The sequence below is a fragment of the Brachycentrus maculatus genome, unplaced genomic scaffold (assembly GCF_059751285.1).
Source record: "Brachycentrus maculatus isolate JH-2025_06_01 unplaced genomic scaffold, ASM5975128v1 h1tg001102l, whole genome shotgun sequence".
NCBI lineage: Eukaryota > Metazoa > Arthropoda > Insecta > Trichoptera > Brachycentridae > Brachycentrus > Brachycentrus maculatus.
The window spans coordinates 112,255-129,967 of record NW_028281806.1 but is presented as its reverse complement, the minus strand read 5'-3'; the positions used below and the strand labels follow the sequence as shown (position 1 = coordinate 129,967).

Below are 17,713 nucleotides of genomic sequence, written 5' to 3'. Positions count from 1 at the left end.
AAAACCAGACGTTTAGTAATTAACAACAGTACATTATGATATCTTGTTTTACATAATTATGCAAACGATACTTTATAAATTGTCCAATAAATTTATTAAAAATCTTTGTTGACCTATCTGCCATAACTGGTGCATAAGGCACCACTAAATTGACGTGGTATTCACTGATATTTAAAAGAACAAGGTCCGTTTCATTACCTCATTTTCCCGCGAGGTAGCATTTTGAATTATCTCTGCCTATTACTTGAGTCATATCACATCGATTTGTTTTCATAGAACAAACGTTTTATTTGGTGTCACTCTTTTTTGGATACCAAAAAAAGAGATACATATAGTGACGTATTTGTACCACTTCTTCATGTGTTGGATAGAAACGTCAAAATAGATGCTGCGCGTCGCCGATTACAATTTTCGTGGCTTTGATGTTTTAGTCTAGTCATGCGTGGATCATGCAGTAGAGACATCTAGATACTCTGTTTAGATGACGTATAAAACTAACCCGCATTTCACAAATCGATGGAGATTTATGTGATTTCAGAAATATATTTTGTGTGTATGTGGTAATTAAATAAAAAAACATATTTTCAAATCGCGGTCTTTCCTTTTTCATACATAACCACTCTATTATAGAGGTAAAACATTAATGAAATATAAACTTTTACGTAGTCATTTAGTAAGGAAAATAAATAAACGCCAAACGCCATAAATCTTCGCCTCTTCCACATTCATACATCTCCTCATTCATACTCGCTAATTATTTTGACTCCTGACCTGACCACTTTCAAGTACATAATTGAAATACTTGATTTTGTCAAGTTTTCCTTATTCTTCTTTTACTTTTTAAATATTATATCACTAGGTATTGTTATTAGCATCGCCAAGACTTAAAATAAAGTGTTTATACAATACAAAGAGACCCTGAACATGTTGTGAAACAAGCAATTGTAATGGATCTTCTTTGAAAGACGGAGACCAATAAATTCATGGATGCTGAAGGCATGGCCTAGGTGACGTTGTCTATGACAGAAGGACATACAACCTGAGGACGAGGAGAGCTGACCCCAACAGTCTACAAAGAGTTGGGATGGAGATTGGAAGAAAAAGAAGACAAGGTAAAAAAAAACTATCCAATTATTAGATTTTAGCTTTGTACTGATTTCTTAGTGGAACTGCATTTTATATAATAAAATAACAACTGTGTAATTTTTTCCACATTAATTTTATTGACCAGCAACCGGGTTTCGTCGTAGCCGACTTCACCAGTCTGATGATGTTGGTTATGACGAAACCCGGTTGCTGGTCAAATAAATTTCATGTAGAAAGAATTTCATAGTTGTCATTTTATTATATCCAATTATGACGTCATGTGCAGAATGCGATGAATATGTTGTCAACCACGAACAGACCTTATAATGTTTACACTACAGCACGTTCGGCATTTCATCTGTATGTGTATTTATCAATTTATTCAGAGCTCCAAGCGGCCGGTGAAATGTGTCGGTCGGTTCGCAGCTAATAAACAAACAATGACCTTTACCACTAACTGATAATATCTCTGTTTAGACTATCAATTGACAATAGTCGATAGTTGATAATAATAGAAGACCCAGTCTCGACATGGTGGACCTCGGGAGCGCCCCCGACGACGGGCTCTTCGAACACGGCTTCTCCAACTCCGTCTTCATCATTCCTGGCATCATCGTCATCGGACTATCAGGTGAGGCATTCATCTAACATTTGTCATTTGTTTTTTTTTCTTGCAGCCATTTTTTCCGACCTCAAACGCGCGATTTGCCAGAGATTAATGTGAATTTTTTCCAACAATATGTTGACAAATTTTTACGTTTTTTTGACACAATGTGTCGATGTTTTGGTGTTTTTATCACTCACGATATGTGTATCCACCCCACGAAATGTAATTTACCAGTAAAACATACTATCAAACAGCATATAACGAAATACATCAACGTTTGTAAATGCCATAACTGGGCGAAACAATTGTCACAATATTCATTTTTGTGTTTTTAATAAAATACAACTAAGTATACTCAAAAAATCTGTGTTTGAATTAAAAATTAATACATAAAATACATCAAGTCTTAAATTGTCTCTTAAGTAGAATTTTGAATATGTGAATTTTTTGCATAAAATTTGTGATTTTTCGTGATTTTTGGACATAATTTTGTGACAAATTTTTGAAATTAATAGTTCTTTTCAGACACGAATTGTAGTCATTTAGTCATTTTAGATGCTAAAACTTGATATTTTAAATAAAATAAAAACACCATTTATTTTTAGTGTCGAATGTTAAGGTTTTAAGTCATTTTTGGTCGCAAATTCTGTATTTTTTTGTTTTTTGGATACAATATGTTGACACAAAAGTTGTTATTTTAATGTCAATTTTCGACACTATATAATTTTAGTCATATGTGGTCACAATGTATTCAGTTTTCTTCATGTTTGTCCCCCAAGGTAGAGGTTTTTAAGTATTTTTTCCACACATTATTAAATTTTATTCAACAAAAAAAAATTATATATGCGTAATAAACAATATTCAAGGCGTATATATTAAAAGTAAGCAAGAAGACCCTTGTTAGAGATGTAGAAGAATCCCTTATGGGAATACCCCCTCAGGCACATGGAACAGGTATTGTTCAGCATATCTTCCTACAGGGATAACCATCGGCAGGTTGGTCTATATATACGCCTTATCCGCACCTAATGGTGCATAGGGCACTGCATCATATAAACGCAGTGTTATCTTAAGGAAAGGTGATCAGCCCTCCGCTTCAGGTACCAGTCCAGGGTAATATTGAATAAATATTACAGTGAAAAAAAATCACTTGTATTTATTTTACCCCCCTTGGGAATCGAACCCGGCACCTCCAGAACGGTAGCCGAGCGTGCTGACCATTACACTACGGAGTGCGGTCCTGTGTATAGGAATGGGAAACTATCTGTTGGAAGTCTCCATTGTAAACTGCCAGTTTAGCTTTCGCTGTCAGAGTTATATTTAGTACTACTACTACTACTACTACCATCACGTCGTTTCTCCGCAGGGGTAGGCAGAGAGGATGGAACGCCACATTCTTCTGTCCTGACATACACTCCTCACCTCCTTCACATCCCTACATCTAGTCATACATCGCTCACTCCTTTCAAGAACGTCATAAATCAAAAAACTTGATTTTTCAGGAGAACGTTTTTAAAGCTTGAAAATATAATACAATGTATTGAAAATAAATATCAAGCCACTTATCGAACTTTTTACTGTGCAACAGATCTTTTTAGGTAAAAACTGAAGGTTTTTTCTCCATTTGAAAAATATTTAGTATATTTTAAAAAATACTTAAACAATACCTTTTCTTCAAATTGCAAAAACAACACTTTTTGCCCTGTAGCGGGTAAATATTATGTTAAAAATATGCCTCTTTTGCTGGGATATAGTACATTTTCTGAGCATTCCGAAAACATGCACAACTGAAAATTGACGATTTTTGATTTATGACGTTCTTGAAAGGAGTGAGCGACATGTCCTCCGAGTACGCAGACTTTTGACACCTAGTAAATTTACTAAAATAAGTACTTTGAATATAAATATTTTCCACATAAATTTTGCAATACATAATAAAATGCAATTAAAGTAACATTTTATTACGTATTTTCATCATTTAAATATCATATTTAAGATTCATAATAAATAATTCGCTGTCAGCAGAGACTTGCTCCCTCACAGCACCACCTCGGATTGACCGGCGTTGTCGTTGGAATGACATACGTGTATCGCGTCGTGCTGTGTTGTGACACGTTTGCAGTCATTGGGGAACATGTGGCACGCTCCTCCTTATCTCCCAATACAAACACAACAAGAAAATTATCTAGACTTAACTCTTTAAAAACCGGTGTCACATACAAATTTGATTTTTTGATGTCTACTAAAAAAAACACATTAAAAAAAAGATTTTATGTGTTCTTTAAACCTTTCCACTCTTACAACTGATCAGCTACTATGATCAAAAAAACGCGACGTTTTTCTAACATTAAAATAAAAAAATTAGTTTATGTATTAATGATTAAAGAAAACACTTCGTTTTTTACCACTTGAGTTTTATTATAGACTACATGTTTCAGAAGTTAAACTTCCATCATTCAGGTCTGTATAATAACTAAAATATAAAATTATTCTATAAATAAGGAGAGGGGAAAGTAAGGGGAAGGGGTTAGTCAAGGGACGGAGTTTGAAAACAAAGGAAAAATGGAAAGCAACGGTGAAGAATTTAAAAAAATTAATTAAAAAAAAAAAAAAAAATATTTAATTTAATTCTTCACCATTGCTTTCCATTTTTCCTTTGTTTTCAAACTCCGCCCCTTGACTAACCCCTTCCCCTTACTTTCCCCTCCTTATTTATAGAACAATTTTATATTTTATATTTTAGTTGCTATACAGACCTGAATGATGGAAGTTTAACTTCAGAAACATGTAGTCTATAATAAAACTCAAGTGGTAAAAAACAAGTGTTTTCTTTAATCATTGTAACATGTCTTACCACAAAGTTAATGCCGAAACAATAAATAAAAAATTATACTGTGACAATTGTTTACCATAAATTATTGCTGCACGTGTTAAAACTGTCACTTAGAATTGTATAGCTACATAAGGACCGTAGTCCATTTGATCTTCGCATTCGTTGGATAATGCCCTAACAAGGTGAAACAATTGACACAATATAATTTTTTGATGTGTTTTTGTTAGTAAAATACAACTTAGTAGACTCAAAAAATCTGTGTTTGATTTGAAATTAATACATAAATTAAAATGGAGTTCTACAAATTAAACGCCAAATCAATAAATGATACTTTAATTCCCTAACTTTGGGACACTCTGTCTGGCAATTCGTATGACCATGTGAATTAAGATGAACTGTATTTATCTGAAATATTTGTTGGTAGAATAAAGTTGGGTGATAGAAAAATCAGTGATTAAAGTTATACCTGCGCCGGGCCAGACATTGTGGCCCACGGAGCTGCCTACTAGAATCATACGGGCCAGAATGTCTGGCCTACAGAGTGGTAAGAGTTAACAGTAAAATACAATTTAGTAGATTAATTTAAATAAAGTGAATGTTGTCGGTAAGTGTCGGGTTGTAGTCCCGTGGTTAGTGTCGCGGACTCTGTAGTCGGAGTTTCTCGGTTGGAACCCACTCTACCACAATTTGGTACCTATTTCTAATAATGAGCCGCTTAGGCTCACCAGAAATAGTATGAAATCGAAACATTTGTGTAAATAATAAATATATATAAATAAAACCCTTATCCGCACCCCAATGGTGCATAGGGCACTGCGTCATATAAACACAGTGTTATCTTGATCGTTTACACACGAAGGAAAGGTGATCAGCCCTCCGCTTCAGGTACCAGTCCAGGGTAATATTGAATAAATATTAGAGTGAAAAAATCACGTTTATTTATTTGACCCCCCTGGGAATCGAACCCGGGACCTCGGGAACGGTAGCCGAGCGTGCTGACCTACACTACAGAGGCGGACACATAATAAAAACACAAATATTTCTCTTTTAAAAAAAAAAACATAAAATAGAAGCAGAGGAAGAAGGTAGATTCAACATAGAATTGTACAGAATAAAAAAATTAAAAAATGTGACTGGTTTTTCAAGTGTAAATAATGTGACCACTGATAAAAATATTACCTAATTTTTTTCTTCGTAATCTCACATTTGAAGTTTAACTTGCAAGTGTAACGGTAGTTCTTCGTAAGTTACAAATGCCAATCATATTGTAATTCGTAAAGTGACATCTTCTCCTTCTAACCCGCACCCGACGGTGCATAGGGCACTGCATCGTATACAGGCAGTGATATCTTGATCGTTGAATGCGCGGAGGAATGTGACCAGTTCAGGGTGATATTAAATAAATTAAACAGTTGTCTCAATATAGATGATGAAGAATATGGAAAAGGCGATTCAGTTGGCTTGGCCACGTACTCCGCATGCCTCCTGAGAGCCGCCATCAAGCTTGCCTCTTCTACAAGGCATCAGGTTCGCGCCACCCAGGACGACCACTGCTGACAATTCGTCGGCAGTTCTCGTCAGAACTTCGGGACGCGGATCTGACTTGGGAGGATGCAAGGGAGCTGGCAGCCGACAGAAAAGCCTGGAGACAGTTTGTGGACTCCATATGCTCCACCTAGGGAGCGGATATGGTTAATAAATAAAAAAAACTAAATTCTAATAATAATTTATTAAATAATATATATTATTTCAAAATTCATCACCTTTGCTTTCCATTTTCCCTTTGTTTTCGAACTCCGCCCCTTGACTAACCCCCTCCCCCTAACTTTCCCCTCTCCTTATTTAAAGAACAATTTTAAATTTTATATTTTAGTTATTATTCAGACCTGACGATGGAAGTTTAGCTTCCGAAACTAGTTGTCTTTAATAAAACTCAAGTGGTAAAAACAAGTGTTTTCTTTAATCATTGTCACACTGGACTTAGTACCTGAACCACGTAAATAACGATGAAGATAACACTGAATTCGACACAGTGCCCTATGCACCATCGGGTGCAGAGAGAAGACTAATTTTATCACGCATTTGACGCAAACGGAAAGGTTAAAGATCAGCCCTCGCAACGGAGACATTTCGCCATCGTAAAATCAGTGCACAATGTCCGAACAAGACATGGTATCGGAGGTTGGTGAGGGGACGATCGATCCCTCGTTTGACCCGTCCGCGGACCAGAAGCCCTTCAAGATGCCGTCGCGCGACGAGCTGCTCGGGATGCTGGACACGATGGGGCTCTCCGACGCGGAGAAGGAGGACCTGCGGGCGGCGCTGATGGACGACAGCCCCCTGGGCGCCCCGCAGGTGTTCTGGTCGCCGCAGATGTTCGTTCTCTTCGCGTTTCTCTTGCTGGTGGCTTCCATCTTTGGTAATGTCGGCCGATGGGCCCTTTGTGTATTTTTTTAATTATTTTTTTTAACTTACTAATTTTTTTCTCTTTTTTGTGTCTATATTAGGTTAAAATCATTAAAAACAATAAAAAATGTATTATAAAAGAACTCCACCGACAAGACACACAAGGTGGCTTGGTGGGTCTCAGAAAAAAAAATAATAATAATCCTGAATACGTATAAATTGTACTACTACTACTACTACCATCACGCCGTTTCCCCGCAGGGTTAGGCAGAGAGGATGGAACGCCACACTCTTCTGTCCTGACATACACTCCTCGCCTCCTTTACATCCATACATCTAGTCATACATGCCCTCCGATTACGCAGACTTTTGACACCGCCAGATTTTAGGTTCTGATTGATCTGATCGTGCCAAGTCTTTTTCGGTCGTCCACGTTCTGTTTTCCCTCTCACATTCGCCACATATATTTTCTTAGTCATTCTCTCGCTATCCATTCGCTCCACATGTCCATACCACCGCAAAGAGCTCTTCCTAATCTTTTCAATTGTTCCTCGTTCAGCCTTACATTCCTTTCTTATATTGTCGTTTTTAATTCTGTCATACAATGATTTTCCACACATTCGTCTGAGGGAGCGCATTTCAACAGCATTCACTCTGCTTTCATCCTTCCTTTGCCAGTTCCATGTTTCGCTTCCATACATTAGTGTCGGTACTAGCACGCCGTTGTGAACCGCTAGCTTGGCTTCCATGGACATATTCTTATTCCCAATCACTTTTTTAAAAGCACCATTTATTCTATTCCCTGCATTCACTCTTCTCTCAATATCCTTATCCACTTTTCCATCCCTTGTGAACATGCTTCCTAGATATAAAAATTCTTGCACCTGTTCTTAAATGTATACAAATAAAAAAAAAACTAACTAGTTATGATGGTTAGTCATTTTTTTTAACCCATCCGCATATCAGTTTTTTTTCTTCAAAAATATGTATACAAAGACACTAATTGAATGTACCCCCGCAAGTATGAAAGTTGCCCCGCCCGGAGGGGAGGTGATATGGTTTGTCAAACAATGAGGCGCTAATATTTTGCACCTGATAAAACGAGAACATACATAGAAATAATCTTTAAATGCAGAAAAAGGTAGTACGCACTAAACAGTCTGATTTTTGTGGTACAAATCAGTCCGACAAATCAAGCTTTGTTCCGCAAAGCGTGTGATGTGGCACACTGGTGTTTATAAATACAGGTTTCACTAAATATATATATATATATAGCCCAGCCAATAGATTTTTGTCACGATGTTGGTTTATTGGCTAATAAATAAATTATTCATTTTCATCCTGGCTTAGCATCTCTAAAGGTGTTAAGCAGGGATGTGTAATGTCACCGTGGCTGTTTAACCTATACATGGATAATTGCATGAAAGAACTGAAAGATTTAAATGTTGGAGCCAGAATGAATAATTTGACTGTCTGTTGCCTTTTGTATGCTGACGATGCTGTTCTTCTTGCCGATAGCAGAGAAGACCTGCAGGCGTTGGTGACAAAAGTGTATAATGTGTGCAAGGAAATTTCATTCACAGGATAATTCATTCACAGTGAAGCGCCCTTGAGGTATTTTTTTTACGAAAATGGCGATATATAAGTTATCCAATTTTATTATTATTATTATTATAAGGAAAGTGACTTATTGATGAATGTTAGCAAATCCAAGATTATGGTTTTTGAAAGAGAAGAATGCAGATCTGAATGTGAAATATTGGTAAACGGAGAGATTCTGGAACAGGTAGATGATTTTGTGTATTTGGGTAGTATGTTTTCTAGGGATGGAAAGATTGATAAAGATATAGAAAGGATAGTGAATGCTGGGAACAAAGTGAACGGTGCACTGAAATCAGTTATAGCAAATAAAAACCTATCAGAGGAAGTTAAACTGGCAGTGCACAACGGAGTCCTGGTTCCAACTCTAATGTATGGAAGTGAAACATGGAGTTGGCAAAAGAAGGATGAAAGTAGACTGAATGCAGTCGAAATGCGATCTCTCAGAAGAATGTGCGACAAAACAATGTATGATAGATGTGCAAATAGTGAAATAAGGAAGGAATGCAAAACTGAGATAAGCATTATCGATAAAATTAAGAAAGGTGTGTTGAGATGGTTTGGACATGTGGAACGAATGAGTGAAGAAAGAACGGTTAAACAAATTTATGGGGCGAATGTAGTTGGAAAAAGAAGCGGAGGACGACCGAGGAAAACTTGGCACAATCAGGTATGTCAAATACTTCGGAGTCGTAATAATCGTCGGGTATGTATGAGGAGATGCATGAATGTAGAAGAGGCAAAGAATGTTTGCAAAGACAGAGTGGTGTGGCGTTCGATTCTCTCTGCCTACCCCTGCGGGGAAGCGGCGTGATGGTTAGTTAGTTAGTTATAAACACTTCACGAGTCTAATACAATCCTTTATAGGTTGAGTATGTTAAATTAGATATTCCTCCCGTCTGACGATGATCCATAGTTTCGTCGGATATCTATAAATTGTTGATAAGCTCTGTTATGTAATTATTTGAAATTTATATAAGAATTATCAACAGTTTAATTTTTTACTAAACATTTAATTCAACACACAGTTTTAATCTTGTGCAAGTCTAAAATCAATCAGATAACACAATATTACGTTTGTCACCTTATCAAATTACGCCATGTCTAAAGTGACCATACGTCCCGTTTTGAACGGGACCGTCCCGTTTTTGAATAGCCTGCCCCGTTGTCCCCAAGTGAAGTTTCAGGACGTCGAAATGTCCCGTTTTCAAAAAAGAGCAACACAAGGTAACAATTTTTAAAAAAGTGGATAAAAACGACGATAGTTTGTAGAATAGCCGTTTCATAAAACTTTGCTGAACAAATCCTAGCTTGATTTCGGTGCATATGGCTATAGCAGGTGGCTGGTGAGTCATGTGCAAAGACTAACTAATTTATATAAAGACTGCAGACTCTTTATATAAATAATAAAACAACAGAATTTTTTCATATTCATATAATTGATTCCTCTTATTTTCTTTATCAAAATTCCTCTTCTTTTTATTAATACATAAAAAATACATGTTTTCTTGAAAACACATGCTATTACGTAAAAAATGGTAGATGTCCCGTTTTAAGGACAAAAATAAATGTTTAGTTTAGCCATGTCTGAATTTCCCAACGTCGTATGTGACTCGTGAAAAACGGTAGGCATCAAATATTTTATTTTTATTTACGGCTAATGCGTTTAACAATATTAACAAAAATGTGTACAATAACAATAAAGAATACACTTATACAAAATTAAAAATATCACTTACGATAATCGTCGCTATCAATAACGATACATATTCAAAACAATTTGCCACGTAAACAATTGTTACGTACTAGAAAAACATCTGAAAATGTTGGAAAAACTGGTGCATCAGTCAAGAATATCAAACGAGAATGCTTGGTATCATCAAGCAGCGTTAAACATGACCCAATTTATATATATATATATATATATATATATATATATATATATATATATATATATATATATATATATATATATATATATATATATATATATATATATATATATATATATATGTATATATATATAACTGTCGTCAAGAAAAGGCGATTCAGTTGGCTTGGCCATGTACTCCGCATGCCTCCTGAGAGCCTTAATCAAGCTTGCCTCTTTTACAAGGCATCAGGTTCGCGCCGCCCAGGATGACAATTCGTCGGCAGTTCTCGTCAGAACTTCGGGACGCGGATCTGACTTGGGAGGATGCAAGGGAGCTGGCAGCCAGCCGACAGAAAAGCCTGGAGACAGTTTGTGGACTATATATATATATATATATATATATATATATATATATATATATATATATATATATATATATATATATATATATATATATATATATATATATATATATATATATATATATATATATATATATATATATATATATATATATATATATATATATATCGTAGTCATACAGGACAAAGTGACCAAGTACAAAAATGTGATCAATTGACTTTTTGATAACTTACTAGCTTAATTTTGCCCTGAAAAAATCCCAAAGGATTTTAAACTTGGAAGCATAATATATTGACTTGGTAAAAATTACTAACTTCATTGATGTTTATTTTGTTGCCAAGCAAAAGTGACTTAAATGGCCCTCCTGAACATTTTACGTTTTGTCAGTTGGTCACTTTCTCCTGTACGACTACGATATATATATGTGTGTGTGTGTGTGTGTATATTCGCATAAATCAATCATTATTTGATATATTTAATAAGAATCTATTATCCTTATCAATAATTGATAAATAATATCTCATTTTATCAATCGTACGTGGCCATTAGTTATATATACACCTTCGGACGTACAAAAGCAGTTGCCGTGATTTAAAAAAAATTATAAAACCTTCCGCCGCAATGGAGGTCGACCAAAACGTGGACCATCTGGTGGACGTCGTGTCCAAAATGACGCAAGAGGCGGCCAGACTGCGCGAGATCTCCAGCCAGATGGCTCTGCAGAAGGCGTCCGGAGATCCGGCGACCACTCTCAAGGCATTGGAGGGGCTGATCAAGCAGCTGAGCGGGGGGGAGGGGACCCTCTCCAGCCTCACGGCACAGCTGCAAGGGATGTCCGACCGCTACGACCTGCTCTCCTCCAACGAGAAGGCTGAGTTCGACTCGAAGGCTCGCGAGCAGCTCGGAAGCAAGATGGAGGAGATCAAGGGCATCGCCGCCAAGCTGACGAGCGATATCGTCAACAGCAAGACCGTGGAGCAGCTCACCGCGAGCGCCTCGGACAGCCTGCCGTGGACGCTGCAGCAGTACAGCGCTGGCACCATTATAATTTGCGCTATAGTCCTCCTTGTGATATTTGGTTAGTTTGGTCTTTTATTGTGGCACTCCACGCTGAAGGTCGGTAATCCTCACAGCAATTTCGGTGCTGCAATGGAGCCACTCTATCATGTTGTCAAGCCAAGATAATTATAACTAACTAACTAACTAACTAACTATCACGCCGCTTCGCCGCAGGGGTAGGCAGAGAGAATACAGCGCCACACCACTCTGTCCTTGCAAACATTCTTCGCCTCTTCCACGTTTATGCATCTCCTCATACATACCCGCCGATTGTTACGACTCCTAACTTGTTGTGGCTTGATATTTATTTTTAATACACTATATTATATTTTTAAACTTTAAAAATAATCACTTGAAAAATCAAGTTTTTTGATAGAAGACGTTGTTGAAAGGAGTGAGCGATGTCTGAGTTGGAATCCTTGGAGGAATTTCAGGAATTTTTATTACGAGTCAATGGGAATCTAGAAAGGATATTGGAGTAGCCTAGAATAAAATTGAACATTTTCTCGAACCACACTACTCAAATTCTTGGTATTTTCTGGCGTTTCTCATGTGTGTGATTATAATCCAGGATTCGGACCTCACATACTAATATAAGAGTTTCTGCTTGATAAAAAGCTTCTTAACATCTCAACAATAGATGTCTCTTGTGAAGTTCTAGTGATTCAAGAACAAGTTTTCTAAATTGGTTCATATATATAGAACTTCATAAAGACATAGAAAGGAGAGTGAATGCTGGGAACAGAGTGAATTGTGCACTAAAATCAGTTTTAGCAAATAAAAATCTATCAGCGGAAGCTAAACTGGCAGTACACAATGGAGTTCTGGTTCCAACCCATATGTATGGAAGCGAAGCATGGAGTTGGAAAAAGAAGGATGAAAGCAGACTGAATGCAGTCGAAATGCGATCCCTCAGACGAATGTGTGGCAAAACGATGTTTGATAGATGTTCGAATGATGAAATAAGGAAAGAATGTAAGGCTGAGATAAGCATTATCGATAAAATTAAGAAAGGTGTGTTGAGATGGTTTGGACATGTGGAGCGTATGAGTGTAGAAAGAACGGTTAAACAAATTTATGAGGCGAATGTAGTTGGAAAAAGAAGCAGAGGACGACCGAGGAAAACTTGGCACAATCAGGTATGTCAAATACTTGAAAGCGGCCGGGTCAGGAGTCGTAATAATCGTCGGGTATGTATGAGGAGATGCATGAATGTAGAAGAGGCAAAGAATGTTTGCAAGGACAGAGTGGTGTGGCGTTCGATTTTCTCTGCCTACCCCTGCGGGGAAGCGGTGTGATGGTTAGTTAGTCAGTTAGTTAGTTATAGAACTTCCAAGAATTTGAGTAGTGTGGTTGTCAATAATGGGTAGAATTGGTGAATGTTACACGTGTGTTAAGCGATCACTTAAACCAGCCTATGACGGTCGTCAGCCCCGTAAATGCCCAGACTTCCATATTCTTCTTCATCTTTGATGAGATGTCAAAAAATAATGTGTTTATTATAAATAAATTGAACTTTTAAAATGTCAATTTTTCTCCTTTCTGCTGGTTTTAACCCGTACATTTCTTTGTTGCAGCATTCTTCGGGTACAAACTTTACAAGTCTCTCAAGGACAAGGAAGTCAAGCGAGAGGAAAAGAGGAAGCTGAAGCAGCTGAAGAAGAGGAAGTAGACGCGATGTTGCGACATTCGGCCGGCGGACGGGGAGCTCGGGGCGATATCGGGAGCATTCGGCAAAATTGGGGAAATTAGAGGGATGTAAGGAACGTTTCTGGGGTGTCATTGGAAGTCTAGAAAGGATATTGACAACATTCATTGGAATGTTGAATCTTGGATAGAACACTCTCCTTATCATTCATCATTCACTTTGTGTAATACCACTTAAAAAAAATACTACTTCGTAACTACAGGTTTTGGAATAATCATTCCATCATCACGTCAAATGTAGATTAAAATTAAATGTTTACAGTCTGACAATTTATTAATCTTTTCTTTTAACCCTTATACGCACCGCATTGGTGCATAGGGCACTGCATCATATAAACGCAGTCTTATCTTGATCGTTGACACACAAAGGAAATGTGATCAGCCCTCCGCTTCAGGTACACCAGTCCAGGGTAATATTGAATAAATATTAGAGTGAAAAAATCACTTATATTTATTTGACCCCCTCCTGGGAATCGAACCCGAGACCTCCAGTACAGTAGGCGAGCATGCTGACCATTACACTATACAAAACACATTTATACAAAAATCAAATTTTGGCATAGAGAATAAAATACAAATGAATCACAATGCTTAAGTAAGAATTTCATTTTAATCTACATTTGACCTGATTACGGAACGATTATTCCCAAACTGGTAGTCACGAAGTAGTGTTTTTTAAAGTGGTATTACACAAAGTGAAGTATGAATGATAAAGAGAGTGTTATATTACCATACCACAAAGTTAAAAATGCTTTTAATATACAAAATATCTTGGATAGATTTTACTAACGTTTCTAGGGTGTAATTGGGTATGTAGGAAGATATTGAGAACATATCGCTCACTCCTTTCAACAACTTCATAAATCAAAAATTGTCAATTTTCAGTTGTGTATGTTTATGGAATGCCCAGAAAATGTACTATATCCCAGCAAAAGCGGCATATTTTTAACTTAATATTTACCCGCTACAGGGCAGAAAGTGTTGTTTTTGCATTTTGAATAAAAGGTATTGTTTAATTATTTTTTTATACATACTAAATATTTTTCGAATCGAAAAAAAAACATTCAGGTTTTACCTAAAAAGATCTGTTGCACAGTAAAAAGTTCAATAAGTGGCTTGATATTTATTTTTAATACATTTTATTATATTTTTAAACTTTAAAAACGATCTCCTGAAAAATCATGTTTTTTGATATATCACGTTGTTGAAAGGAGTGAGCGATTTGTCTGAGTTGGAATCCTTGGAGGAATTTCAGAAATTTTTATTACGAGTCAATGGGAATCTAGAAAGGATATCGGGAGAGCCTTGGAACAAAATTGAACAATTTCTCGAAAGTTTTTTGAAAATACCTTGTGGCACATTTTATAAAACTTTATAAAATAAAACTAAAAATTTTTTTTTGACCACTTTTATTTTTTACCCTGTCATCTTCAGGGATGTACGTATCCATCCCTGAAGATGACAAAGTCGGAGAAAAGTACGGAAAGTGAAAGTAGTTGAATACAATGCGTTAGTTTTATTTCATAAAAATGTTGAATTTATTTATATTTTGTACTAAATATATTTTAATTGTGAAATACTAAAACTTTCATTTTATTTATTATCTTACTAAGCACAGAGGGGGTATCTACGTATATTTTTGAATGAATATTTTGAATGTCATTTGACAGGAGATTGGACTAAAAGTGTCGGGTTGTGGTCCTGTTGTTTCTCTCTACCACTCTACCACAATTTGATACCTATTTCTAATAATGAGCCGCTAAGGCTCACAGAAATAGTATGAAATTGAAATATTTGTATAAATAATAAAAACACAAATATTTCCCCTTTCTATCAACAAGAAAAAGACAGTCTGTTGACGTTATTTGAGATGCCTTGTCCGGATTGGCTAGTGTACCGCGTGTAAAGGCATCGCCAGAAATCTGGAGTTTTTATGCGATCACAATCTCCAGTTTAGTTTGAGTCATTTCACGTATTGGGCTATTTTTCATACCGCTCGCACTGTTTTGTATACTGTTTGGTATTTTATTATTTGAATATATTAGCATTGTATAGGGATGATACCTCGGAGGGGAAGACTATTTTTTAGAGTTTACAATGCTTCTAAAATTGTGAAATACGGAATACTTAATTAAAAATTATGATTATAATTTATTTTTGATGATCAAATGTCATTTATGATTTCTTTGAAAATTTCAATGGAAAATATTATTTGGTTTAGAAATTGTGTCAATTTTAAGAAAGCGATATATTTTTGCGCTAATCGCGAAAAACGTCCGCTATAGGCTAGAGTCTATTGTTCGAAGCGCCCGACTACAATGTGTTAAGAATAATTTTTTTTTTTTTAATTATTTAAAAAATATTATTTATTACCATCTTCCTGATGTATGTAGTGAAGCATGGGGTTAGCAAAAGAAGGATGAAATGCATTCTCTCAGACGATTGTGCGGCAAAACATTGTGTTTTAGATGTTCGAATGGTGATATAAGGAAATAATGCAAATAATAAGCATTATCGATTAAATTAAGAAAGGTGTGTTGAGATGGTTTGGACATGTGGATCGAATGAGTGAAGAAAGGATAGTTAAACAAATTTAAGAGGTGAACGTAGTTTGGTAATAGAAGTAGAAGAAGACCGGGGAAAACTTGGCATGATTGAGTATTTCAAATACTTGAAAGTGGTCAGGTCAGGAGTCGGAATGATCAGCGTGTATTGTCCCCAACCGTAGTGTAATGGTCAGCACGCTTGACTACCGCTCTGGAGGTCCCGGGTTCGATTCCCAGGGAGGGGGGGGTTAAATAAATATAAGTGATTTTTTCACTCTAATTTTTATTCAATATTACCCTGGGCTGGTACCTGAAGCAGATAGCTGATCACCTTTCCTTCACGCGTTAATGACCGAGATAACACTGCGTTTATATGATGCAGTGCCCTATGCACCATTGAGGTGCGGATAAAGGTTTAAGAGATGTATGAGAAAATGTATAAATGTGGAAGAGGCAACGATGATGGTCACAGTTAGCTACAACATCCAGATCAACCTAGTTTGATGAATGGATGTAAGGTACTGATGGCATGAAGCTACCAGGAGTACAGAACGGCGCAGGAGGTATTTGGTACCCATGTTAGTTAGTTAATTATTATTTTTACTTTAGTACTACGAAGGGATACATACAACCTTTCAATACAATGCAATAACACACATACGGTCTGATTTTCCACTCATCACTTCCATACAAACTCCATGAAGCTACCAGGAGTACAGAAGGTTGCAGGAAGTATTTGGTACCTATGGTTAGTTAATGAGTTTTTGTTTTAAATGTTCCTGATTATATTTTTGTTACTATGGATTCATTCTACCTTTGAAATAAATGTTATCTGCTGTTGTTATCTTTTTTCTTTGTATGTTGTTCCTTGTGTGATTGAATGAGACGAAAATAGATTGTGTCAACCTTGAACTATCACCTCGGACCTCTGTTTTACGCACTTGAAATGTTGTTACATAATTTGTGGTCGTATCTAATATAAAAATATACTAATAAAGAAACAAAAAGTCTTGTAACATAAAATAATAATAAAATAACAAATATTTAGCACTGGTAAATACACATCTCCTTCACACACTTTCAGCGAGCAGCGAGAGAGAGTGAAACACAACGTTTACATTTATACATTATAACATGGAAAAGAAATGACTTACCCCTCTCCTTATAGAACAGTTTTATTTATTTTATATTTTAATTATTATTCAGACCTGACGATGGAAGTTTAGCTTCCGAAACTAGTAGTCATTAATAAAAACAAGTGTTAATCATTTTAACATGTCTTACCATAAAGTAAATGCCGAAACAATAAATATAATACAGTGAAACCTCTACCTATCGTTTTTAAAGGGACCTATTCAAATAAACTATGAATGCGGGAAAACAATGAATGCGGGATTAAGAGGTCAATACGCAAGTAGATATGACCGAGTAAAGATACTGTCCTCCCAATCTGCATAACCATTCGTAGGCTTAAATTCTAAGAAGAATACATGTTTCAGATGCAAATGTATTTATTTAAAAAAAAAAAAACCTGAGTAGAATTTTAAAAAAATACTAAAGTTTGTTGATCAAAATTAGGTTTTTTAACTGTTTTATTTTCGTAAGTCAACAGTATATTTTCGGCTTTGCAAATA

The 17,713-nt window shown here is 36.1% G+C and overlaps 1 protein-coding gene across 2 annotated transcripts; it reads left to right on the top strand.

The window, feature by feature from the left end:
- Positions 1 to 1,433: 1,433 nt before the first annotated feature.
- LOC148299530 (uncharacterized) lies at positions 1,434 to 15,856 on the top strand. Of its 2 annotated transcripts, XM_088275973.1 has the most exons (3): positions 5,740 to 5,768; positions 6,626 to 6,945; positions 13,404 to 15,856. In XM_088275973.1, the coding sequence occupies exons 2-3, from the start codon at positions 6,681 to 6,683 to the stop codon at positions 13,496 to 13,498; spliced, it is 360 nt and encodes a 119-aa protein (XP_088132099.1). In that variant the 5' UTR covers positions 5,740 to 5,768; positions 6,626 to 6,680; the 3' UTR covers positions 13,499 to 15,856. The 2 variants fall into 2 exon arrangements, with proteins under 2 accessions (XP_088132100.1, XP_088132099.1); XM_088275974.1 differs by lacking the exons at positions 5,740 to 5,768; positions 6,626 to 6,945 and adding an exon at positions 1,434 to 1,717 and having other exon boundaries at positions 13,404 to 15,851.
- The last annotated feature ends 1,857 nt before the right edge of the window (positions 15,857 to 17,713 follow it).

Coding starts and splice junctions, on each gene's coding strand:
- LOC148299530 (XM_088275973.1), top strand. CDS start 6,681: ATGTCCGAACAAGACATGGTATCGGAGGTTGGTGAGGGGACGATCGAT. Junction 6,946..13,403: donor GCTGGTGGCTTCCATCTTTG/GTAATGTCGGCC, acceptor TCTTTGTTGCAG/CATTCTTCGGGTACAAACTT.